General features: G+C 39.6%; 1 protein-coding gene across 1 annotated transcript; it reads left to right on the top strand.

Annotated features, from left to right (window-relative positions):
- The first annotated feature begins 7,275 nt into the window (after positions 1 to 7,275).
- Positions 7,276 to 9,038, top strand: LOC145046993 (uncharacterized). Its single transcript, XM_078995249.1, has 3 exons — positions 7,276 to 7,755; positions 8,281 to 8,418; positions 8,723 to 9,038. Exons 1-3 carry the CDS (start codon positions 7,390 to 7,392, stop codon positions 8,822 to 8,824), a joined length of 606 nt encoding a protein of 201 aa, XP_078851375.1. The 5' UTR covers positions 7,276 to 7,389; the 3' UTR covers positions 8,825 to 9,038.
- Positions 9,039 to 23,534: the final 14,496 nt, after the last annotated feature.

Raw genomic sequence — 23,534 nt, 5'->3', positions numbered from 1 at the left:
AAGTATAAGAATATCAAATTCTTGCCACTTATAGAATATGCTAGATTCTAACATTTTATGCAATGATACTTTAGTAAATTCATAGCTCAAAATCATCAAGACTTGGCCATTCTATATCAGAAGAAATTCTATAGATATGATGTCTCTCATTCAAAGTACATTCCTTTGAACATCCTTCTTGCATAAAAGTTTCTAATCCAAACATAGATTCTCATTATCCAACTCCCAATATGGAAACATTTCCATATTTTACCATACGACAACTTATTCTTAATAGAATCTTATCTATTCATAATGATGTCGATATGGTCCATCCAATACCATACTTCCAACTACTCACAAGAGACCAATCCTCAGCGAGCTTTGGATCGTCCTTTGATAGTTGTTTAATTATTTTAGTCAAAACCGATTCTAGTCCTTTTTCCCTCTAAATGTGCTAGACATTTGGAAAATTTTAGAATGGTCAAATATAATAGCACTAGCAATCAATCCTATACCCGAAGCGTATGAGATACAATGCATAATGTCTTACATAAAGATATGATACTTTATCAATCTATGTCATAATATTTAATGTGCCACGTTCTCACAATTCAATCAATGCCATAACACTATGTATCCTTGACTAAATTTATTAACATTCCACAACCTAAGCTTTTAGATTAGAAATGAAGCATAATATTCTCTCCCTTAATTATACCAAAACAACTATTCAACCCTTACGACTTTGCAAAGTATAACTCTTGTTTTCTATAATTAATATTGCTAACTTGCAACACTTGTTTTAATAATCATACAAGCACAACATTTATGCTCCCACTATCATGATGATTATTATCAAATAAGCATAACACTTATGCTCCCACTAGCTTTGACATGATAATCCTTTATCTAAGCTTCTTAAACTTATACACCTTTGCCTTAGATAGCTCATATGTGTGTCTAAACAATTCAGACTAATTGCTAAATCTCACAATTTGAATTATGGAAAGGGATACCGTAACCATAATCGAATTTGAGAATACAATTTCACAATCACTATCTTCTTAAAATCTCTCTTAGTGAAAGCATTTCCTCACAATCATTTTCATGAAGGAGGAAATCTTATGACACTTAGATTTTAATAGTGTATGTGTTCCTATCCATGCAAATTTGCCCAAAACCAAAGTTTGCGACAAATCCAAACTCATATGGACCGAACTTTCTTAATCTTGATTTCTTGCCTTATGGTAACACGAGTGCCCACCATGTCTTCCAAGTAGATAAGCAGCTCATCCTTTCTTATCAATGTACTTTTCATTGATCAAGGTCCTTGACTTTTATGCATTCAAATGAGAACTCATAGAACTCACATGCATAATTAACTCAATTGAAACGACACAGAAACAAGATAGTGTCAACACGATAGGTTGTAAACCTCAAGTCGTGTGCTAGTGATGATTGATAAGGTTTATTCTTGATTAGTTCTTGAAACCTTTCAAGACCATTAAGACTCCCACTGACTCCTTGACATATAAGATTCTCTTGTCAATAAACATTTCTCGACAAACAAATATTCAAGAGTTAGTGTATCTTTTATCAAGACAAAACACTTCACAAAATTGGTCCTAGTTGGTATTTGTCTTATCCAAGACATCACAACTTTCCACATTTGATGAATGTTATAAACCTTCTTGAGACTTGTCACTCAATGTCACAATCTTAACTCTAAGACTTGGTTTTGGAACGAAGTATGATTGACTTCTTGATTTAACCATTTCTTCAATTCTTGATTCATCTTCTTAGACATACAATTGCACTAAGACTCACTTAGAGGATCAATTGAGATATGGTTCTTAATCATTAAGACCTATCATAAAACATAATAAAAGGTACGCTCCCTTCTTCTTAGAATAGAGAAACTTTTATCTTTCCGCCTACTTGATTCTTCTTTATTCGTACTGCTATTGATTGAAACTCTTTCAATCAACTGAGAATTACACTTAATCTCATAAGTATAATCATATTTACTTAACCTTAGTAAATCATGATGAATATCTTTGGTGTGATGGGTTTTCCTAACCCGAGGGTGCTAGAGCTAGTTCAGCATGTGCATGCGATTGCAAGAAGAGAACTCATGGGAGTTGCTCTGAAGAGTGTGTCTTTTTGTCAGCATGGAATGGATAGAGTTGGACTCGGATCGGGAATCGGGTGGTGAATAATTATTTATAGCTCATATGGGTCGAGTAATGGTTGTGATTTGGAGCAGTGTTGCATCGTGAGTGGTACTCAGTTGTTGTGTGTGGTTATCAGAGGGTAAAAGCTGGTGCCCGGTTTGAGACGGTGGTCAGGACACCACAAGGAAAGAGAAAGTGAGTTCAAGTTTCGATGGGTATGCCTTGAGGGATCTGGTCCAGTTAAGGCCGGGTGGCATGTTGTGGGAGTATTTTTGGAGATGAGTTGTCGTAGGCTTCGAGGATGAAGCCTAATTTAAGTGGGGGAGAATTGTAACATCCCATAATATCAAGAGTAGAGTTGAAGGGCTAAAAGTGTAAATTTTGAAGGGCAACTCGGTGAGTCCATGGATGGACTCGGCGAGTAGGGTTGCAACTTTGGTCGCGTGACAAGTTGCCTACTCGACGAGTCCAAAGATGGACTCGGCGAGTAGGTGCTAAGTGGAGAAAACCCTAAATCCGCAGAATGAGCCCTATTTAAAGAACATTATACCCTCTCCCCAACCTCTTTGATCCCCCTTGAAGTCTAGAAACCCTAGAAAGCGTGATTGTGGAAGATTGGAGTGCATTTGGAGCTTGGAGAGGTGTTTGTTGAAGAAATCTTGAAAGAGAAGAGGCTTGGATCAAAGGGCTTTGTTTAGATTCGGATCTCTTGCTGTTGGAGGCTTCATTTTGAGGTAATATCTCGTTCTTGGGCTGTGTTCTTCTAGATTCTTCATTTTGGGGTTGTGTGGGAAGCTTAGATTTGTGGCATCTTGAGTTTGAAGGATAGATCTGAGGTTGCTACCTCAGATCTGGAGTGGAGAAGGTCCTAAGAGCATTAAAGTCCCTGTTCTTGTGTTGTTGATGGAGCTATCTTACCCCAAACCCTAGAGTAAAAATGCCTAGATCTTCTTGGATTCACGTAAAGATTGCCACTTTACGTGATGGATGGCCTTAGGAGAAGTAGATCCATGGTTTGGATCATCTGCATGGATTGGAAAGCTTCTATATGGATTCAGACTCGGTGGTACTCGGCGAGTCACATGGGTGGACTCGACGAGTTGCTTGAAGATGAGCTGGAACTCGACGAGTTGGATGAACAACTCGGCGAGTAGGTTGAAGATAGCCTTAAACTCGACGAGTCTTGTCGAAGAGTCCTAATATTTTCTGGTTGAGTCGAGAATCGGTGAGTCAAGGGATGACTCGGTGAGTTGGGTGCGAGTGGACTCAGAGTTGCTGGACTCGGCGAGTCTCGGGGTGACTCGGCGAGTTAAGTCGCGGATTGAGGGAAGTTCTGAGCTTGGGGACTCGGCGAGTCATTTGGTTGACTCAGCAAGTAGAGTCAGTCAGGGGTTGACTTTGACCTTGTCCAAGGGTTGACCAGTTGTCTTCCAGGGGTATTTTGGTAATTAAGGGTATTTATTGAGTTGAGTGTTTTGGTGTTCAGTGGAGGAGTTCGTGTCGGAGTTTGGAGCAGCGGGATCTTATCCTTTCAGCCGGCAGTTTCGAGGTGAGTTATCCTCACTATATCAACAGGGTCTAAGGCACCAAGGCCGGCCCTTTTATCGGATTGAGATCCGGGTATCTGTTGTTATGTTATTGCTTTGATATGTTTGCATCCTGGTAGTTAGGATGGTATTCGTTAGAGACCTGGTTAAGGTCGGTATCCTGGTATGTAGGGTGAGGCTATGCTAGTGACCGGTTAGGTCGGTATCCTGTTAGAGTATGTTGTGTTATGTGATCTGCTAGATCAGTTTGCCTGAATATGAATTGTTATGTGATTGTATGTTTATGTGCATATGGTTGTTTGGACTGGAGTTGGGTTGAGGCGGGTCCTGCTTCATGCTGTAGGCCAAGATACCCAGGGCGGACCGATTATTCTGAAGGCCCAGCGAGCGGTCCGGATAAGCTGTAGGCCCCACGAGGGCGGATCAAACGTGCCGAGGCTTGGAGAGTGGACCAGGCCGACTGAAGGCTCGATGCGGGCGGACCAGTCATACTTTAGACTTAGAGAGTGGACCAGGTGAGTTGAAGGCCCAATGCGGGCGGACCAACCACACTGCAGACTCGAGGGACATGATTGGACTCAGAGAGTGGACCAGGTGAGTTCAAGGCCCAGTGCGGACCAACCACACTGCAGACTCGAGGGACATGATTGGACACGGAGGGTGGACCAGGTGGACTGAAGGCCCGACAAGGCGGACCAGTCCCACAGTAGACCCGATATGCATGGCTGTTCTGTGACTCGTTATGAGATAGCATGATATGTGTATGGTATATGTGGTTGGTATTTTGGGGGTATCTCACTAAGCTTTCGAGCTTACAGTTGTAGTTTAATGTTTTTCAGGTTCTTCAGGAGACCGTGGCAAGGCAAAGGCGTGATCGTACCGCTCCTAATGATTTTGTAGTAATGTGATTCTGGGAATACTCTAAATGATTTGTATTGAAAACCTTTTTGTAATAATTTAATTAGATCGGGTTGTTTTTGAAAAATTTAAATTGGTTGGATTTTTTGGTCGTTACAGTCGATTCGGGTTCCTCTGAGTCGTTGAGTGGGAATCATAAACCACGCAGGCTAACTAGGTTCGACATGACGAGTTGGGGCCTCCAACTGGTCGAGTTCCCTCAATAGAACGGATATAAAGCTTTTAAAATTATACATGGGAGTCGGGATGTTACATCCCCATAACCGGTTGAAATACACCGGAGGGTAGGTCGAGCATCCAAATATGCTTGATAGGGTAGGTCAGGCACCCAAATATGTTTGATAGTATGTTATGATGTGTTATTATATGGTAGTGTTAGGGGTGAAATGGACCTCGTAACCGGTTGAAATACACCGGAGGGTAGGTCGGGCACCCAGATATGCTTGACAAGGTAGGTCAAGCACCCAGATATGCTTGACAGGGTAGGTTGGGCACCCAGATATGCCTGATAGCAACGCATCACACTATGATTTTCCACATTATGAGATCTTTGGGAATTGCACTCTGATATTGTTTTTCTATGACATGTTTTGGTTATTGACTGATTAGTTTGGATTATGATATGGGATAACACTATTCATATTTTCAGACTACTGGTTTTTATAATTACCTAATTAAATTGAAATTTTTGATCATGAATTTTGGGATGTTACAAATAATGTTAGGACTTTGAATTAAAAAAGCATTAATAAAAGATGGTTCAAGCAACTTCTTGACAACTTAAATGAAATTCAGATTTCAGACACCTAAAAGGAAAAAAGAAAAGAACTTAAATTTGACATTTTCAGACGCCCAACTAAAACAGATATAAAAATGTTCATTTAATCGTATTTCACATTCAAAAAACAACATTCAGAACCTGAATCTAAACAAAAGAAAAAAACCAAAAAAAAAAAAAAAACGAAATTGAAAGTCCAAAGCAGAATCACAATCTAAGCAACTTCTTCACAGCTTGAATCATATCCAAACAACAACAAAAATGAATTTGGCCCATCTAATGCTATGGAAAATGTTCATCTAATAACATGTCACATTCAAGAAACAAGCATGTATGAGCAGAATCTAAGCATAAATTAAAAACCCAAAAAAAAAAAAATTACGAAAATTGAAAACCAATAAGCAACTTCTTGTGAGCTTGAATTAAATTCAAAACATAAAAAGGGGAAAAAGGAAAAGTGAATTTGACCCAACTAAAATTGATAACAAATGTTCGTCCAATACTATGTCACACTCAAGAAACAGACATGACAAACACTTGAATAACTAAAATTTGGTAAATTTGTAGAACTCTCACTATAATATATTTGAAAATTATTAGTACGTAATCACTAAAATATGATTGTTTCTTTAAAGACACAGGCAAAACATGACATGACAAACATAGTTGCAGCAGGGTGTGTGATAGGAAAAGTGAAACTTCTTTGAGGCATTTAATCGAACATAACATATGCATTGAAACATGACTAAAGTTTTAGTATTAAAATGTCTAAAAAATTGGACGAAAGCATGGAAATGAGAAGAGGAAAACATGAAATGTTCAAATAAAAAAATCAAACGATTTACTTGATGCTATAACTTGGGCACGTTTGATAAGCCTTCTAACTGGGTCCAAAGTTAGGTCCTGGTCCTTAAACCCAAATTCGTATGTGGTCATAAGGGTAATATAGTCATTTTTTCATCATTCACCATAGTCGGTTAGAAAAATAATCAAACAACATAAACTCAGTCAGATGTGGACTCAGTCAGAACTTCTAACTCAGTATGCTTCTAACCCAGTCAACTCTAATTCAGTTAGCAAGTATCAAACGACCCCTTGATGTGTCGAATATCACATATGCTAACCTTATGTAGTAGATATTGGTGATAATGGACTTTGATGATGAATGTGATGTTGTAAACCTTCAATCTCTCAATAAAACGCAACATATCAAATGAGATTGTAGTTATATATAATTTACAAATTTGAGTTTGGAAATGATATCAAGATTAGCTGTGAATGAATTGAAATTTGAAACTTTGTGCAGATAAACGGAATTGGAAAAGTGATTTCCGAAAACTGTGTATGAAATTTAGAACTTTCAGCAGATAAACGGAATTTGAAAGGTGATTTTCAAAATGTGTATGAAATTTAAGAATGTTTATTTGATTTTAATATATTCATTGATAAAATACGAGGAGATATTCAAGTTTCCTATATTTCTTAAAATACAGTAAATCATTTCATATTTTTTTTTAATTTGATAAATAATAAAAATAAAACCATAATTTACCAAGTGGATTTAAATTTAATTGAAAATAATTTAAAAATACCATTATGACATATTTTGATAGAAAACATTCGTTTATTAGGCTGGATATTTACTAACACTACTTGATAGAGTTGCCTTATAATCTTCAAAGACCTATTTTTTTAGGATTATGCCAAATTAAATTAAAGAGTTGGATCATTTTGCGTTTTTAACTTATATTACAATTTACAATCACTATTTAATTAATTAACTCGAAAAATAATAAATAATAATTTTTTTAATATAGTAAATAGGCCCACTGTCGACGGCCTTGATATACGGCACATCACAAATAGTGTATACCCGCATGTACCTAATCCTTACCAATCTCAGAACCGAGATAAAAGAACCATCGTCGGAGGTTTCTTCTCCGATCCGATCGACACGGAGTCGACACCGATCCGAATCAGCTATTAATAGATGGAGGGAGTTGGGGCACGGCTTGGCCGATCCTCGACTCGGTACGGACCGACCACCGTGTTTACAGGGCCGGTAAGGAAGTGGAAGAAGAAGTGGGTCAACGTCACGCTTCCCAACGCCCCCGCCGCCACCGCATCGGGTAATAGCCAACATCATCATCACCAAACTACCATCAGTAGTAACGGAAATTCTTCATCTAACAGCAGTAACGACAACGGCGCTCATATTTTGCTATATAAGTGGACTCCTATTAAGCAAAGTCAAAACCCCGCCGCCGATAACGATAGCAATGTTGATGCCAAAGACGACGCTGCGGCCGAAGACGTTGATGAAGAGCCGCCTCGCCGTAAGATCAAGTATATTCCGGTATCATTCCAACACTTCTATTGAAATTCTGCTGACTGTTGTAGTGTGATTTGATTGTTAGGTTGCATACGTGAATTTACAACAACGAGATCTGTTAAATTACAGAATGTTAAATGGTTTAGATTGAAGAACATACGATGCTATAAAGTATAAACCACCACAAACTGCTAATCGGAAAAAATGTATATAAAGATGATCAAATATCAGATTTTCCTCCGTTTTTTTTCCAACAGCACCCTCATTTCTCCCTCTTTTTTTTCATGGATTCCATAAATTAACTCAGCAAGATGCTGTAGATATCTGATATTGACAGCAGCATTAGGCATTTGTAAATCTTTCATATTAATAACATCATTTGTATACAAACTCCAAACTGAGTGACAAAGTTTGCCACTAATCGAAACTTCTTAAAGAATCTAATTACAAACTTACTACATGTTCTGATAGAAAGCTTTCGTTCTTTCAAGCTGAGGGCTTTTTTGTAATATTGCATGATGATTTCTAGTCAATGGCTTATTATATCAGATAGCGTTGCTTGAAGAACAAAAGAAAGAGTCACCAGAGGAGCATATTGATGAATCTGTTGAGACTGAGCCAAATTTGAAGGATGATGATGTCAATGAAAAACCAGACATTAATGATATGCCAACTGAAGAAAATCAGGTAACATTTTCTTGTCCAATTTGTTTGAAGTTAGTAGATAATTAATAAGTGTTTTGATGAAATAAATATCAACATACTTTCATTGATAATTTAATAAATCTATTACATTATAACAATTTCATCCATGTAAAAAAAATTATTAGGGGATAATTAATAAATAGCAACATACCCAGTTATAACATTGTAATTTGATTTTTTATTAGGTATAGAAATCAATGAAAGTATGTTGCTATTTATTTCATCAAAAACCTTAAAATTTATTATAATGATCTAATATTTTATAAAAATTACATTTGATTTACAGGAGACTGAAGCAACAAATATAGAAAGGCAAGATCTGAATGAAAGCACGTTGGATTTGAATGCGCGTGATGGGGATGAAGATTTAGAAGAAACAAAAGATTAATTAAACCTGTTTTTTTTAATCGATTTTTCTTTTTAGTTGGGAAAAAGGATGAGAGAAATGGTGGCATAGAATCAAATATGGGATACTGAAAAACTTTTGACTGAGTTAATGAATGGTTTCTGAGACCAAATGAAAGATTCAAAAAAAAAAAAAAAAAAAAAAAATTCTAGGGTTGGATCTTTAAGGCCCTTTTAACATGTTTGTATTATTTTAATTTTTCATTGTGTTTCTTTAAGCCCTATGTCAATTTGACACACAAGTACATAAGCCGATTGTACTCCTTTATTGATATTGATGTCAATGAGATAAAAAATATAAAAAAAATTTCCATCAAAAAATGTGGAACAATGTGAGATGTGGAATTGTTTTTAAATTTGTATAAAATACGTAAATGTCTTTGTATCCGATGTCATCTAGAATAGCCTTTCAAAGCTTGGGAACACTTGTCATGTCTTTGAGTAACAAATGCAACTTACAAAAGTTGTTTATATATTTTTAAAACTGATATGATATTATAAAGTTTTATAAACAATAGTTATAAACCTTAAAACAAAAGATATACGGCCTACAGGTGTCATGAAGTGTTTATTATTGATGATTTTAGTGTCACCATGTTATTTAAAGTAACTGAAACTAACATGTGAGTTAAGGAGCTTCATAATCTATACTTTAATATATGTACAGAGAGTTCTGCTATTCAGAAATAAACAAATATTTATATTTTGAGTATGTATTTATTAATTTATCTTTATCTTTATACTAGCTAAATAATGTTACAATACTCTTTTTGTCTTATCCAAATAATTTTATTGAACACATGGTATTATCCTACAATAATATTGTTTGTTTTCTTTAATCAAACAAAATAATCAGATTACAATCTCTATGTCTTAGCAAAATGATTTTACCGCAATATTATACTATATGTTTGATCAAAATGATATTATTGTGTTTTTTTAGCGATCCAAATAATCTAGATCGACAAAAAGTATTATCTTACTTCTATTTTCTCGACAACCAATGTTATATGTTTTTTTAGATCAAACAGAACCAGATACATAAGAATATGATCATGATGGTTAAGGTTAAATTTAATCATTTAACTTTTAGTTTTGTGAACATCTATCACCTAATTTGATTGAAGTTTTAAAATATCATTTAACTTGATAGTTTTGTTTATGAGACCTAATTTGATTGAAGTTTTAAAATATCAGTTAACTTGATAGTTTTGTTTATGATGGTTATTATGACATTAACCTAAAAAAGGTTAATAATAAAATGAGTATAAATCTAAATGTTAAGTTATCAAATATGATTTTAACTTTAAAAAAAATTATTGACAAAGACGCATAACTGATCACAGTGATTATTTCGGACAAAACTATCAAGTTTTTAAACACAAACTATTCACATTATTTTCAAGTTTCCATCAAACCCAATTTATTACATAGAAATGTAATGAACTCTTATTTTTTTATGTTTGGCTAGTATAATGGTACAATATGTCATTTTCAATTTTACACTTTTGGCCTTGACTTGAATTTCCGTCTAAACTTTTTTTTTTATACAAATTTGTCATTTTGTTTTTTTGCAAACTAAATGTTATTCTAAACATTTTAATTTTAAAGGATTTTATTAAAAATTTATAGAAATTTTATAACTTGTTTACAACTTTAAAAAATGTATTATAGTTTTATAACTTTTTCTTTTATAAAACTTTTGTCTAATTCTTTTTTTTTTAGTTTTTACCAGCCTTTTCAAAATTGTATTAAAAAATTTAATTTTTTTTTATATTTTATCATGGAATAGAATTGCAAATTCCATCCTTAAACTTATAGCATATGATTCATATAAATCACTTTCACACATTCAAGGGAATTGCTCATTTACATACTTTATACAAAAGAAATCACTTCGATGTCAATGACACACTCATTTTCCCATCCTATATGTGATGCACAAGTAAGGATGTTTTGAAATGATCTTTTCCAATCATAAAGCTTTCAAACAATTCACATGTCCCAAAATATAGTTTTTATGCAATGTACAAACATGACATATGGCCACATAGCAATCAAGGCAACGTATCATAAGTTATAATATCAAAACATTTTCATACATGTAAAATGGACATGTGCTTACACATGTTTGTTACAAAATGACCAAAATGCCCTTTATAAAGTTCTGCAACACCTCGTTTTTCACTTTACAGTAAAATTTAATATAAACGTTTGTTTATAAAATCCTAAGTATAAATATATTACTTTTTAGCCAAACTAATCATCACGAAAGTCGTAGTAGATATCAATAAGAAATCGTAAATATAAAGAACACCTAAAGACTTCATACAAGTATAAATATATTACTTTTCGAAGTTCCACGTCAACACAATACACCAGTATGCAACACATAAATCTTTAAAGATTTGTAAATTAAAAAATAAAATGAGAAATAACCGACAAAGTCTAAATGAAAGTTGTAGTAGTCATCGATAAGAACTCGGGATATAAAGAACTTCGAAAACGGAGTTCGTATGCAAAAGATGTGATTTTTCAAAAATTTCAAGAAATACTTGTGAATACCACATGGGGGCAAACTTGTTGCTTAAGCTTGAGGCGCGGTGCGCCCTCCCTGTAGAACCACTATAAATTGCAACTCAAGCACCCCTTTATTCTTGCACCTTTCCAAATCAGGTTTCTCTCTCTATGAGCCCTTTTTCCCTCTAGAAATTCTATCCTTTTTAGTCTCGAAGTGTTCGCAACAAGGTGCTGCAACGACAGAAAGCTCGACAGAAAGAAGCGTTCGATGTCGAAGTTCAGTCCGTGACTTTCTGAATTTTCGTTAGAAAACCTGTTAATACTTGTTAGGTGCGTTACCCATTAGTTGGATAGTTGATATTCCTCTGAGTAATTATCCAGGTAAGTTATCTCAATATACCATGTGTCACAATATATATATATATATATATATATATATATATATATATATATATATATATATATATCAATGTATGATAGGATATAAGAATCGCTAGAGTAGAGTTATATGTGTGGACTAAAATAATCTATGTATGATTGGTTGTTTGATTATCTAATTCCTTCATATGTATGTATGAGGAGTTGACAATGGAACGATGGCAGGCTGTGAGCCTATAGACTCGCATTGACGACGGAACGACATGTCGTGAGTCTAGATAAACATATTATTAAAGGAATAGTTGTTAGTTCAGTTATATGTCTGTATGAGGAGTTCACGGTGAAACGACGACAGGCCATGAGCCTAGAGACTCGTGTTGACGACAGATCGATGATAGACCGTGAGTCCAGATACACAAGTTATTGGAAGAACGAAGAAAAGTCGTAACCATTATGTGTATGCATGTATATGTATTGTGATATATGATATCTTGGGGAACTAACTAAACTTTGTGCTTACCCAGTTGATTACAAATAATTTATGACTATACACGTGCATCGACATTACATTTTAGTTTTCCGCATAATCTAATTATACTTCGATTTGAATAGTTGACTTTCTATTGTCAAACAACAGTTTTCATCATGAATAAATGAATGTTTAAATGAAATATTGTCTTTTAAAAATGAAAATTGTGCTATGGAAACTAGGACGTTACAAGTTCCTAACAATTTAACATCACCCATAAGCTTATTTCCTTTTTGCTAAATTATATTTAAAATTTGGGAGCACTTGGAGGTCGAATATTATGTTTTTCAAAATTTAATTTTCATTCATAGAACATTTGACACAACAATATCAAATTACACTATAGCTTTGACACGCCCATGTTTGCAACGAGGCGCTGCTACGACAAAAAGAAGCTCTTTTTCTCTAAAATACTGAATTTTTGGAGTCTCTAAATGTTTGCAATGAGGTTCTGCTACGATAGAAAGCCCGAAAAAAAAGTGTTCAATTTGAAAGTTCTGCATGTGTAGTTTCCGGTTTTTTGCTAAACAACCTGTAAGTTGAGTTATACTTACCGTACTTAAAGTATAACTTATATTTATGTTTGTATTTGTTATTATGAACTTATAAATAATATTTATCAGTAATACAAGTCGTTATATTGATCGATGTACTTACGGGAGTGATATCTTGTAACACCGTAAATTTTCAAACAATTTTTTTTCCATTTTGAATACACCTAAAGACTTATATATTATATTAAATAAAACAACAAGTATCTCAAATGTCAAACATAAATCCACAAATAAAAGTCAATCCCAGAATTTTCAGCACAGTCTCGAACAGGTGTGTACAATCATGTCGGCGCCTTCCCATGATCCTAAGAGGTACCTGAAACACATAACACATAACACAGTAAGCACAAAGCTTGGTGAGTTCCTTAAAATACCACACATATCACATTATCCTCTCATGGCTATACTCAGATAAGACCCTACGATCAATGTGTCTCGGTTGGGACCCTTTGGTCCTACAACTCGGGTGGACCCTCTGGTCCTAACTCAACAAGCTCGGAATAATACACAATATAATTCACATATCATAAAGTAGAATATCACAGTACTCAATATAAACACATAGGATCACCATATACACATAATAATATAACAGTATAAGTCACAAAGACAGTATGCACAGTAACACATCTCGCAATATACATAAACAAGACCCTCCGGTCAATAATGTACTAAGACCCTCCGGTAAACAATGCACTAAGACCCTCCAATCAATAACACCAATACGACCCTCTGGTCAATAACACGAATAAGACCCTCCGGTCACACATAAATTACCACACGAGTAAGTATAATGAAAAGATTCACCTTGGATGGCGGACAAATCCTATAAATGATGCTGCTGCTATACTCCGGTCTCTAACACACGCATTTCTGGTGGCTCATGACCTGCACAACGATGCACAACAGTTTTTGCTGGATCCTCGTTGTTTCTTCGGCATCCCGTAACGCCTCCGGTAGCAGGTGTCACAATAGTGACATTTGGTGGTATCGTAGCAGCGGTGTTGGAGTGGCGACAGCGGGCCCCCAAGACTGATCAGAACAGCGAATGAAAAGGGGTGGTGGCGGCTAGATTCATACATGGCGGCTGGACATCACTTAGGTTTAGGGTTAGACAGTGCAACGGATGATGCTTGCTTAATCCCGTGTTCATACAAACTCCATGCGAGTTTGACACTTCCAACCCCTCCTTTTCATAAACTCTTCAAAACAAATCCATAAGTTACATTTCAGCCCCAATCACTTCCAAGTCCTTTCAATTTAGGTCCTAATAATTAACAAGCACCCCCCCCCCCCCCCCCACTTCTAAAATCCTCTTCAAATTAAATTCGTAATTTACTAAACAACTCTCATTTCTCAAAATCCTTTCATAATAGGTCTAATACTTACCATTTAGCCCTGAGCCTCTCAAATCTCTTCAAATTAAGTCTCAATAATTTACCAAGTTATAAAATTGTATCAATTGGCTCCCCAACACCAACACCCCGCTAAATATTATTCATATTAGCCCTTATATATATATTTAATATACGGGATATTACAACTCTCCCGCACTTATATTAGATTTCATCCCCGGAATCTTTCCTCACCTTCCCTTATACACCTGACAACTTGTAACGACCCAAAACACGGCCCAAAAAGTTTTGTTTAATAATTACTAAAAACATCATATTAATATCATAAAATAAAACTCGTATGTCAATATCTCAAAACCATAGCAAAGTATTACGATAAAACTGTATCAAGACTGTATCAAATCATATCTATGACAAGCTAAAACAATTCCCATGATAAACTTAAGCTGTTGTGTGTCCGATGCCATCAACCCGAGCTCTTCCCTTTACTTGTGGAAGTACCTGAAACCAAAACTGAAACTGTAAGCACAAAGCTTAGTGAGCTCCCCCAAACTATCACATACCATACAATAACATATAAACATATATTAGGCCTTTCCCACTGCATCCGACCGAAGTCCAGAAACTGCATCGGACGGAAGTCCAGAACTAACTGGGACCTTGTCCCCTGCATCGGACCGAAGTCCGGAACTAACTGCATCGGAAGAAAGTCCGGAAATGACTGGGACCTTGTCCCCTGCATCGGACCGAAGTCCGGAACTAACTGCATCGGACCGAAGTCCGGAAACTGACTGAGCATAGCATAGCATAAACGTATCAACTAGCATGAACACATAAACTGCATACTGCATCAGACCGTAGCCCGGAACACATAATACATAAATCCTTCCTGAGCCACGAAGGCATCAAACATACTAAGTACTGCATCGGACCGAAGTTCGGAGACTACTGCTAACTAAACGGGTCGACATTGTGGCCTTTGACCCGTTCCTACTGGAAGGAAACTCACCTTGTACACTGGATACTAAATGAACTGCTCTGGGAACCGACTGCTGCTGCTCTGCTATCTCCCTGACTACAATTTCCATAAATATGCTCAATCAATTACTGATAACTGTACTGAGGGTAAAATGACTATTTTACCCTTGGTCAAAGTCAACCTCCTGGTCAAAGTCAACCTCCAGGTCAAAATCAACCTCCAGTTGACCGGACTTGCCGAGTCCGAGGAACTACTCGCCGAGTTCTGCGAGTAGATTCCATACAACTACATTCAAATCCGCTCTAAGGTTCCTAACTCACCGATCTGAAATCCTGGAACCATCTGAACACATAAAGTTGCTAACTTTACGTGTAACCACGAAGGAATGAAGCCATCTTACTTAAACACAACTTTACTCGGGAAAAGTCATCCAACTCGCCGAGTTGCTCATACAACTCGTCGAGTTCTAAGGCAAACTTTAACAGACTCTCCGAGTTGTTCTTCCAACTCGTCGAGTCGACGGCTAAGTTCATATAACTCGCTGATTCGTCCTGTGGACTCGCCGAGTCCATTCAACCCTTTTTCCATACAGGTACGATCTGAGCCATGCAACTGCTACAAATCATGGATCTAGACTTCTAGGGCATGTTTTTCACGTAAAGTTGCTAACTTTACGTGCATGCATGGCTTTAAAGGCTTCATATGACCAAAATAAGCTCTTAATGAGGTTCTAGGCTCAATGGGTACTTTAATCACAACCACAACCAAAACTTTATACTTCTAGCATGCCATGAGTGTCCAGATCTGAGATATAACCCGGACACAAGACCTATTCATAAGGGATTTAGGGTTTTTAGGCTTAGAAACCACAATTTAGGAACAACATAGATCCATATGATCAATAGGAAAGGTATAGAATTTAATACCAGAAAAGATGGCCAATAGAGTGTGTATTCTGGATCTACTTCCTATTCCTTGAACTCTCCAACTTTCTCTTTCTCCTTCTTACTCCAAAGATACCTTCACAACCAATAAACACACACACACACACACATACACTAGGAAATGGCTAGGGTTTGATAAGGAATGCTCTGAGGGTGATGGAGGCCGAAATAGGTGCTATAAAGACATTTAAATAGGTTGTAAACCCTAAGAATTAGGGTCTCCTCCTGATTGGTCTACTCGCCGAGTCCATGCGTGGACTCGCCGAGTAGATCACTTAGAACCTGCACCCAACTCGACATCTACTCGGTGAGTTAGGGCTACAACTTGCCGAGTAGCTCTTCCTAAAAGAGCATTTACTCAAAATAAATACGTACTAGGAACGAGGCGTTACAATTCTCCCCCACTTATCTTAGACTTCGTTCTCGAAGTCTGTTGACTCCAGAAACAACTCTGGGTAGTACTCCATCATCTCCTCCTCCGCCTCCCATGTCCACTCGGAACCCTTCCGGTGCTGCCACTGCACCTTCACCAACTGAACCACCTTGTTCCTCACGGTCTTCGTCTTCCGATCTATGATTGCTATGGGTTTCTCAATATAATTCAGGCTGCTATCAACCTGAATTTCCTCCAAGGGTATAACTGCTGACTCGTCCACCAAACACTTTCTCAACGAGAAACATGGAAAGTGTTGTGGATCTGACTGAGCTCTGCCGGGAGATCCAACCGATAAGCAACCCATCCCACCCGGGCCAAAACCCTAAAAGGACCGATGAACCTGGGGCCCAACTTGCCCCTCTTCCGAAACCTGATAACACCCTTCCAGGGTGATACCTTCAGGAGGACCATATCACCCGCCTTGAACTCCAAGTCCGAACGCCTCCTATTGGCGTAACTCTTCTGCCGACTCTGCACAGTCTACAGTCTGCTACAAACCTGCTGGATTAGCTCTGTCGTCTTGAGAACCACTTCGGTGCTCCCAATGACCCGCTGACCGACCTCGCCCCAACAAATTGGGGTCCTGCGCTTCCCCCCATAAAGCATCTCGAAAGGAGGTCGATCAATACATGCATGGTAACTGTTGTTATACGAAAATTCCACTAGCGGAAGATACGTATCCTAACTGCCACCGAAATCTAGGACACATGCCCGCAGCATGTCCTCGAGGGTCTGAATCATTCTCTTGCTCTGTCCGTCCGTCTGACGATGGAAAGCGGTGCTAAAAAGAAGATGAGTACCCATCTCGTCATGAAACTGCTTCCAGAATCTGGAAGTAAAATGGACATCTCTGTCTGACACCACTGACACAGGCACTCCATGTCATGCCACCACCTCTCGCACATATATATCAGCTAGCTTTTCAGCCGATATGCTCTCCTGGATTGGTATAAAATGGGCACGCTTCGTCAACCGATCTACTATAACCCAAATCGAATCCACTCCACGTGTGGTCATGGGAAGCTTAGTAATGAAATCCATAGTGATATCCTCCCATTTCCACACTGGTATGTCTAACGGCTGCATCTTTCCATGAGGCCTCTGGTGCTCCGCCTTAACCTTCCTGCAGGTCAGGCATCTTTCCACATACGAGGCGACATCCCGCTTCATGCAGGGCCACCAATAGTCGGGTCGAAGATCCCTATACATCTTCATTGCCCCTGGATGGATGGAAAATCGAGACTTATGGGCCTCGTCCATCTACACCTGCCGTACTCCGCCCCAGTACGGTACCCATACCCTCCCATGAAAGGTCAACAATCCTCAGCTATCGTAGTCAAAAGAAGCTACTCGGCCCATAATCCTCTCACACTTCTGTCTTTCCTCCTTAAGGCTCTCGGCCTGCGCCTCCTTGATTTCCTCCAATAATGGAGTAATTACCATCATCCTCAAACAAATGGCTCTGATCGGGGCCGCCACTGCCTTGCGGCTCAGCGCATCGGCCACCACATTGGCCTTCCCTGGGTGATAAAGGATCTCACAATCATAATCCTTCAGCACATATAACCATCACCTCTGCCTCATGTTCAGATTCGGCTGATCCATGAGGTACCTCAAACTCTTGTGATCCGTGTAAATAGTACAACAGACCCCATAGAGGTAATGTCTCCAAATCTTGAGGGAAAACACCACTTCCCCCCTCCCCCCCCCAACTCCAAATCATGTGTAGGATAGTTAGCCTCGTGAGGCTTCAACGGTCTCGAGGCGTAGGCTATCACACGACCTCGTTGCATTAATACTGCTCCCATACCTGTGATCGAGGCATCACAATATACCACGGAATCCTCTACTCCTTCTGGCAAGGTAAGAATCGCTGCCTCACACAATCTCTGCCTGAGAGTCTCAAACGCCACCTGCTGCTCAGGCCCCCAATGAAACGCCACTGACTTCTTGGTCAGTCGGGTGAGCAGTACAGCTATCTTGGAGAAATCCTGGATGAATCTCCTGTAATATCCTGCCAAACCTAGGAAGCTCCGAATCTCGGATGGAGATCTCGGGACCTCCCATTGCATCACGGCCTCTATCTTGGCCGAATCTACCAAAATACCCTTCTGGTTGACAAGATGACCAAGGAATTGCACCTCGCGCAACCAGAACTCACACTTGGAGAACTTTGCGAAAAGTATCTCCATCCTTAAAATCTCTAGCACCTCTCTCAGATGCTCATCGTGCTGCTCCTGAGTCTTGGAATACACCAAGATATAATCTATGAATACTATTACAGACCGATCCAGCATCGGCCTGCACACGCAGTTCATGAGATCCATGAACGCTGTTGGAGCGTTGGTGAGCCCAAACGGCATCACCATGAACTTGTGATGACCATATCGGGTCCTGAAAGCCGTCTTCTGCATATACTTGCCTCTGACTCGCTTCTGATGATACCCGGAGTGTAAATCGATCTTGGAAAACCATGACGCTCCCTGCAACTTATCAAACAAATAATCTATCCTCGGAAGTGGGTAACGGTTCTTCACCGTTACCTTATTCAGCTCCCGGTAATCTATGCACATACGGTGCGATCCGTCCTTTTTCTTTACAAACAAAATTGGTGCACCCCAGGGCGAACTGCTCGACCTGATAAAACCCTTGTCTAGCAGCTCCTGTAGTTGTGTAGATAACTCCTACATCTCCAGGGGAGCAAATCAATATGGTGCCTTGGCTATCGGAGCCACACCAGGGATTAGGTCAATCCCAAACTCAACCTGTCTCTCAGGAGGTATTCCTGGTAAATCCTCAAGAAATACATCCGGGTAGTCCCGTACCACCGGAACATCATCAACTATCATCTTACCCTTCTCACGGGCATCTACATAGCCAATACAACCCTGCTGAAAATAACACCTCACTCTCGCCGCTGAACACAAAATCGGTCCGCGCTGGCCTCTCGCCCTAAATCACCAACTCTCCCCCACTGGGAGTGCGAACTCTCACTAACTGCAGCTCACAATCTATCACCGCCCCATTGGGGCTTAGCCAGTCCATGCCTACTATGACTTTATTCCCTCGCCGGGGAATAGGGACCAAGTCCACTGAAAACCACTCCTCAAATAACTATAGAGAACATCCTCTATGTACCCTTGCAACCCTAATGGTTCTATCAGCTGCTATCTCAACCTCAAGTGGACAATCTAGCTCTCCAGGAGCTCTGCTGAACCTGTTGCTAAGCGCAAGAGAGACAAATGATCGGGTAGCCCCCGAATCAAACAATACTGTAGCTGAAATGCCGTTCACGGAGAACGACCCTATACAAAACATATAATCATAAGGAACAATCAATAATAAATACGAACATAAGGGAAAAATACATACCCATCACCACGTTAGGAGTCGCTCGCGCCTCCTCTGCTGTCAGCTGAAAAGCCCTACTCTTTGCCACTGGTGTCTCAGCTCGGCCCTGACGGCCATCTGTAATCCTCAAAGTAGAAGGAGCAGGTGCTGACACCTTCCCTGCAGCATCTAAACTCGGACAGTGGGACTTTTTATGTCCCCTATGATTGCAATGGAAGCAAATCAGATCTGATGTTGCAACGGAGGCAGTAGTGGCTGTACAATCTCGACTCATATGCCCAGTCTGACCGCACTTGTAACAGCCGGCACTCCCTACCTTGCACGTCCCATTGTGCAATCTCCCACACTTGCCTCACCGAGCGTGGCTCTGCTGACTCCTAGCTCTGTGATATGAACCCTTGGGCTTTTTGCCTGCACTCCCTGTACCTGGAGCCGCCTCCGACTTCCTCTTTCTCTCTATCTCAAGGTCAATCTCTCTCTCTCTTTCTCTCTCTCTCTCTCTCTCTCTCTCTCTCTCTCTCGCCCTAGCAATCATGTCATCCAACGTTTTAAAACTGGACCGACTCACAAACTGGCGGATATCACTCCGCAGCATCTCATGATAACGAGCCTTCTTCATTTCCTCATCAGCCGCATACCGAGGAACAAGAAGAGCCCTCTCCCTGAACTTGGTGGTAATCTCCGCCACTGTCTCTGTAGTCTTGGTAAGATCCTGAAACTTGCGTGCTAACTGCTGCACCTCAATAACCGGTGCAAACTCAGCTCTGAATCTGGTAGTAAAGTCTGTCCAGGTCATGGCATCCAAGATTGCGTCATCCCTGATGGCATGACCAATCTCTTCCCACCAATCCCGTGCCCTCTCCTTCAGAAGATAGGATGCCAATCTGACCTTGTCCCCCTCGGGACATCTGCTAGTGCAGAAGGCATTATCCATGTCTGCCAACCATCTGGTGCTCGCTATGGGTCCCGTGCCCCGAGATAATCCAGAGCCCCGCATGCCCGGAACTCCCTAAAAGTAAGCGTGCACGACCCCATCATGGCCGCCACCTCAGCACGGAAGGTGCTCAACCTCTCGTCCATCATCTCTAAGATACCCTCCTTGATCAAACCGACTAAAGTATGGTGCATATAATCTCTAAAGAGAGAAACTCCCTAGTCTGCTCATCCAACTGCCCGACCTCCAGGGTTGATCCTGATCCCCCTCCGGCATCTGAACTGCCGACTGCTGGCCTAGAGCGTAATACAACCATTCTGAAACACAACATAATAACATCAGGAACACTGATATATCTCGAGGAATCACTACTACCACAAGTTTCCCGATCTCATCTCAACTTTCCTTGATTCAAGTACGGATCCTCTGCTTCCAGTAGTACAGGCCCATACTACCTTCCACATATATCCGTACTTTCCTCAAGTACTTCCTTGACTCCACCAAGTCACTATTACTGCTAATGATCTTTGTTACTCTCATCCTAGGCTTTCCCTAGGGAATTATCTGACTATACCCGATCCAGTCCTCAGCTGCTGAAAGCCTCCTTGTGATGCCAATTAGCCATCACCTGAATACCATCACATGCGGTGAGGCTCAGATAATCCTTCAAGTAAAATACTCATCCCTACAACGGTTAGACTCGGACAAGAGCTGCGCAATAGGGCTAAGTCTAGCACTCTGAGATTATTCAACCCTATTCACATGTGACGTGACGCATTCACCTAATGGCTAACTCCCATCACTTAGAGTCCGACAAAGCACAAAACAAGCAACATTCAGACATAGGAGACCACTCAAGCAATTCTATCCTCATAATGGGAAACTGTACTAGCATACAATGCTAAGTTCATATTATCAGGAATAACCTAAACAGGCTATCCTACTGCTGACTACTCCATGTTAGCATGCAATTCTTATAAGGCTGAAACACATAAATCAGACATATAAGGCATCCTCCTAGACCCTTAGTTCTATACTAGCATTCTGTTCTACTGATAATGAAACTGAAGCTGATATTCATAACATAACTTGTATGGGTAATTTGGGAGTACTTACTTGATCTCGGCTGATCGCATGCACCACACCCCTTTTCTTTTTTCAAAGCTTTTATCTTTCTTAAAAATTCTTTTTACTTTTCTAAAACTCTTTTCATTCGAAAAACATTTTACCATTTCCTTAGTTTGAGTTCAAACACACCCGAAAGTGCGCCCGAATCCTCAAACCAAGGCTCTGATACCAACTTGTAACGACCCAAAACACGACCCAAAATTTTTTGTTTAATAATTACTAAAAACATCATGTCAATATCATAAAATAAAACTCGTATGTCAATATCTCAAAACCATAGCAAAGTATTACGATAAAACTGTATCAAGACTATATCAAATTATATCTATGACAAGCTAAAACAATTCCCAGGATAAACTGAAGCTGTGGTGTGTGCGATGCCATCAACCCGACCTCTTCCCTTTACTTGCGGAAGTACGTGAAACCAAAACTGAAACTGTAAGCACAAAGCTTAGTGAGCTCCCCCAAACTACCACATACCATACAATAACATATAAACACATATTGGGCCTTGCCCACTACATCAGACCAAAGTCCGAAACTGCATCGGACGGAAGTCCGGAACTGACTGGGACCTTGTCTCCTGCATCGGACCGAAGTCTAGAAATAACTGCATCAGACGAAAGTCCAGAACTAACTGGGACCTTGTCCCCTGCATCGGACCGAAGTCCGGAACTAACTGCATCGGACCGAAGTCCGGAAACTGACTGAGCATAGCATAGCATAAACATATCAACTAGCATGAACACATAAACTGCATACTACATCGGGCCGTAGCCCGGAACACATAACACATAAATCCTGCCTGAGCCACGAAGGCATCAAACATACTAACTACTGCATCGGACCGAAGTCCGGAGACTACTGCTAGCTAAACGGGTCGACATTGTGGCCTTTGACCCGTTCCTACTGGAAGGAAACTCACCTTGTACACTGGCTACTAAATGAACTGCTCTGGGAACCGACTGCTGCTGCTCTGCTATCTCCCTGACTACAATTTCCATAAATATACTCAATCAATTACTGATAACTGTACTGAGGGTAAAATGACTATTTTACCCGTGGTCAAATTCAACCTCTTGGTCAAAGTCAACCTCCAGGTCAAAGTCAACCTCCAGTTGACCGGACTCGCCGAGTCTGAGGAACTACTCGCCGAGTTCTGTCGAGCAGATTCCATACAACTACATTCGAATCTGCTCTAAGGTTCCTAACTCACCAACCTGAAATCCTGGAACCATCTGAACACGTAAAGTTGCTAACTTTACGTGTAACCACGAAGGAATGAAGCCATCTTACTTAAACACAACTTTACTCGGGAAAAGTCATCCGACTCGCCGAGTTGCTCATACAACTCGTCGAGTTCTAAGGCAAACTTTAACAGACTCTCCGAGTTGTTCTTCCAACTCGTCGAGTCGACGGCTAAGTTCATATAACTCGCTGATTCGTCCTGTGGACTCGCCGAGTCCATTCAACCCTTTTTCCATACAGGTACGATCTGAGCCATGCAACTGCTACAAATCATGGATCTAGACTTCTAGGGCATGTTTTTCACGTAAAGTTGCTAACTTTACGTGCATGCATGGCT

Source organism: Lactuca saligna, chromosome 1 (genome assembly GCF_052625555.1).
Source record: "Lactuca saligna cultivar CGN05327 chromosome 1, ASM5262555v1, whole genome shotgun sequence".
Lineage (NCBI taxonomy): Eukaryota > Viridiplantae > Streptophyta > Magnoliopsida > Asterales > Asteraceae > Lactuca > Lactuca saligna.
This window is presented reverse-complemented; position numbering and strand designations above follow the sequence as displayed.

Bases quoted from the DNA above. Each gene is read 5' to 3' on its own strand.
- LOC145046993 (XM_078995249.1), top strand. From the start codon at position 7,390: ATGGAGGGAGTTGGGGCACGGCTTGGCCGATCCTCGACTCGGTACGGA. The intron at 7,756-8,280 runs GTATCATTCCAA...TTATTATATCAG, and splicing joins GTAAGATCAAGTATATTCCG to ATAGCGTTGCTTGAAGAACA. The intron at 8,419-8,722 runs GTAACATTTTCT...TTTGATTTACAG, and splicing joins TGCCAACTGAAGAAAATCAG to GAGACTGAAGCAACAAATAT.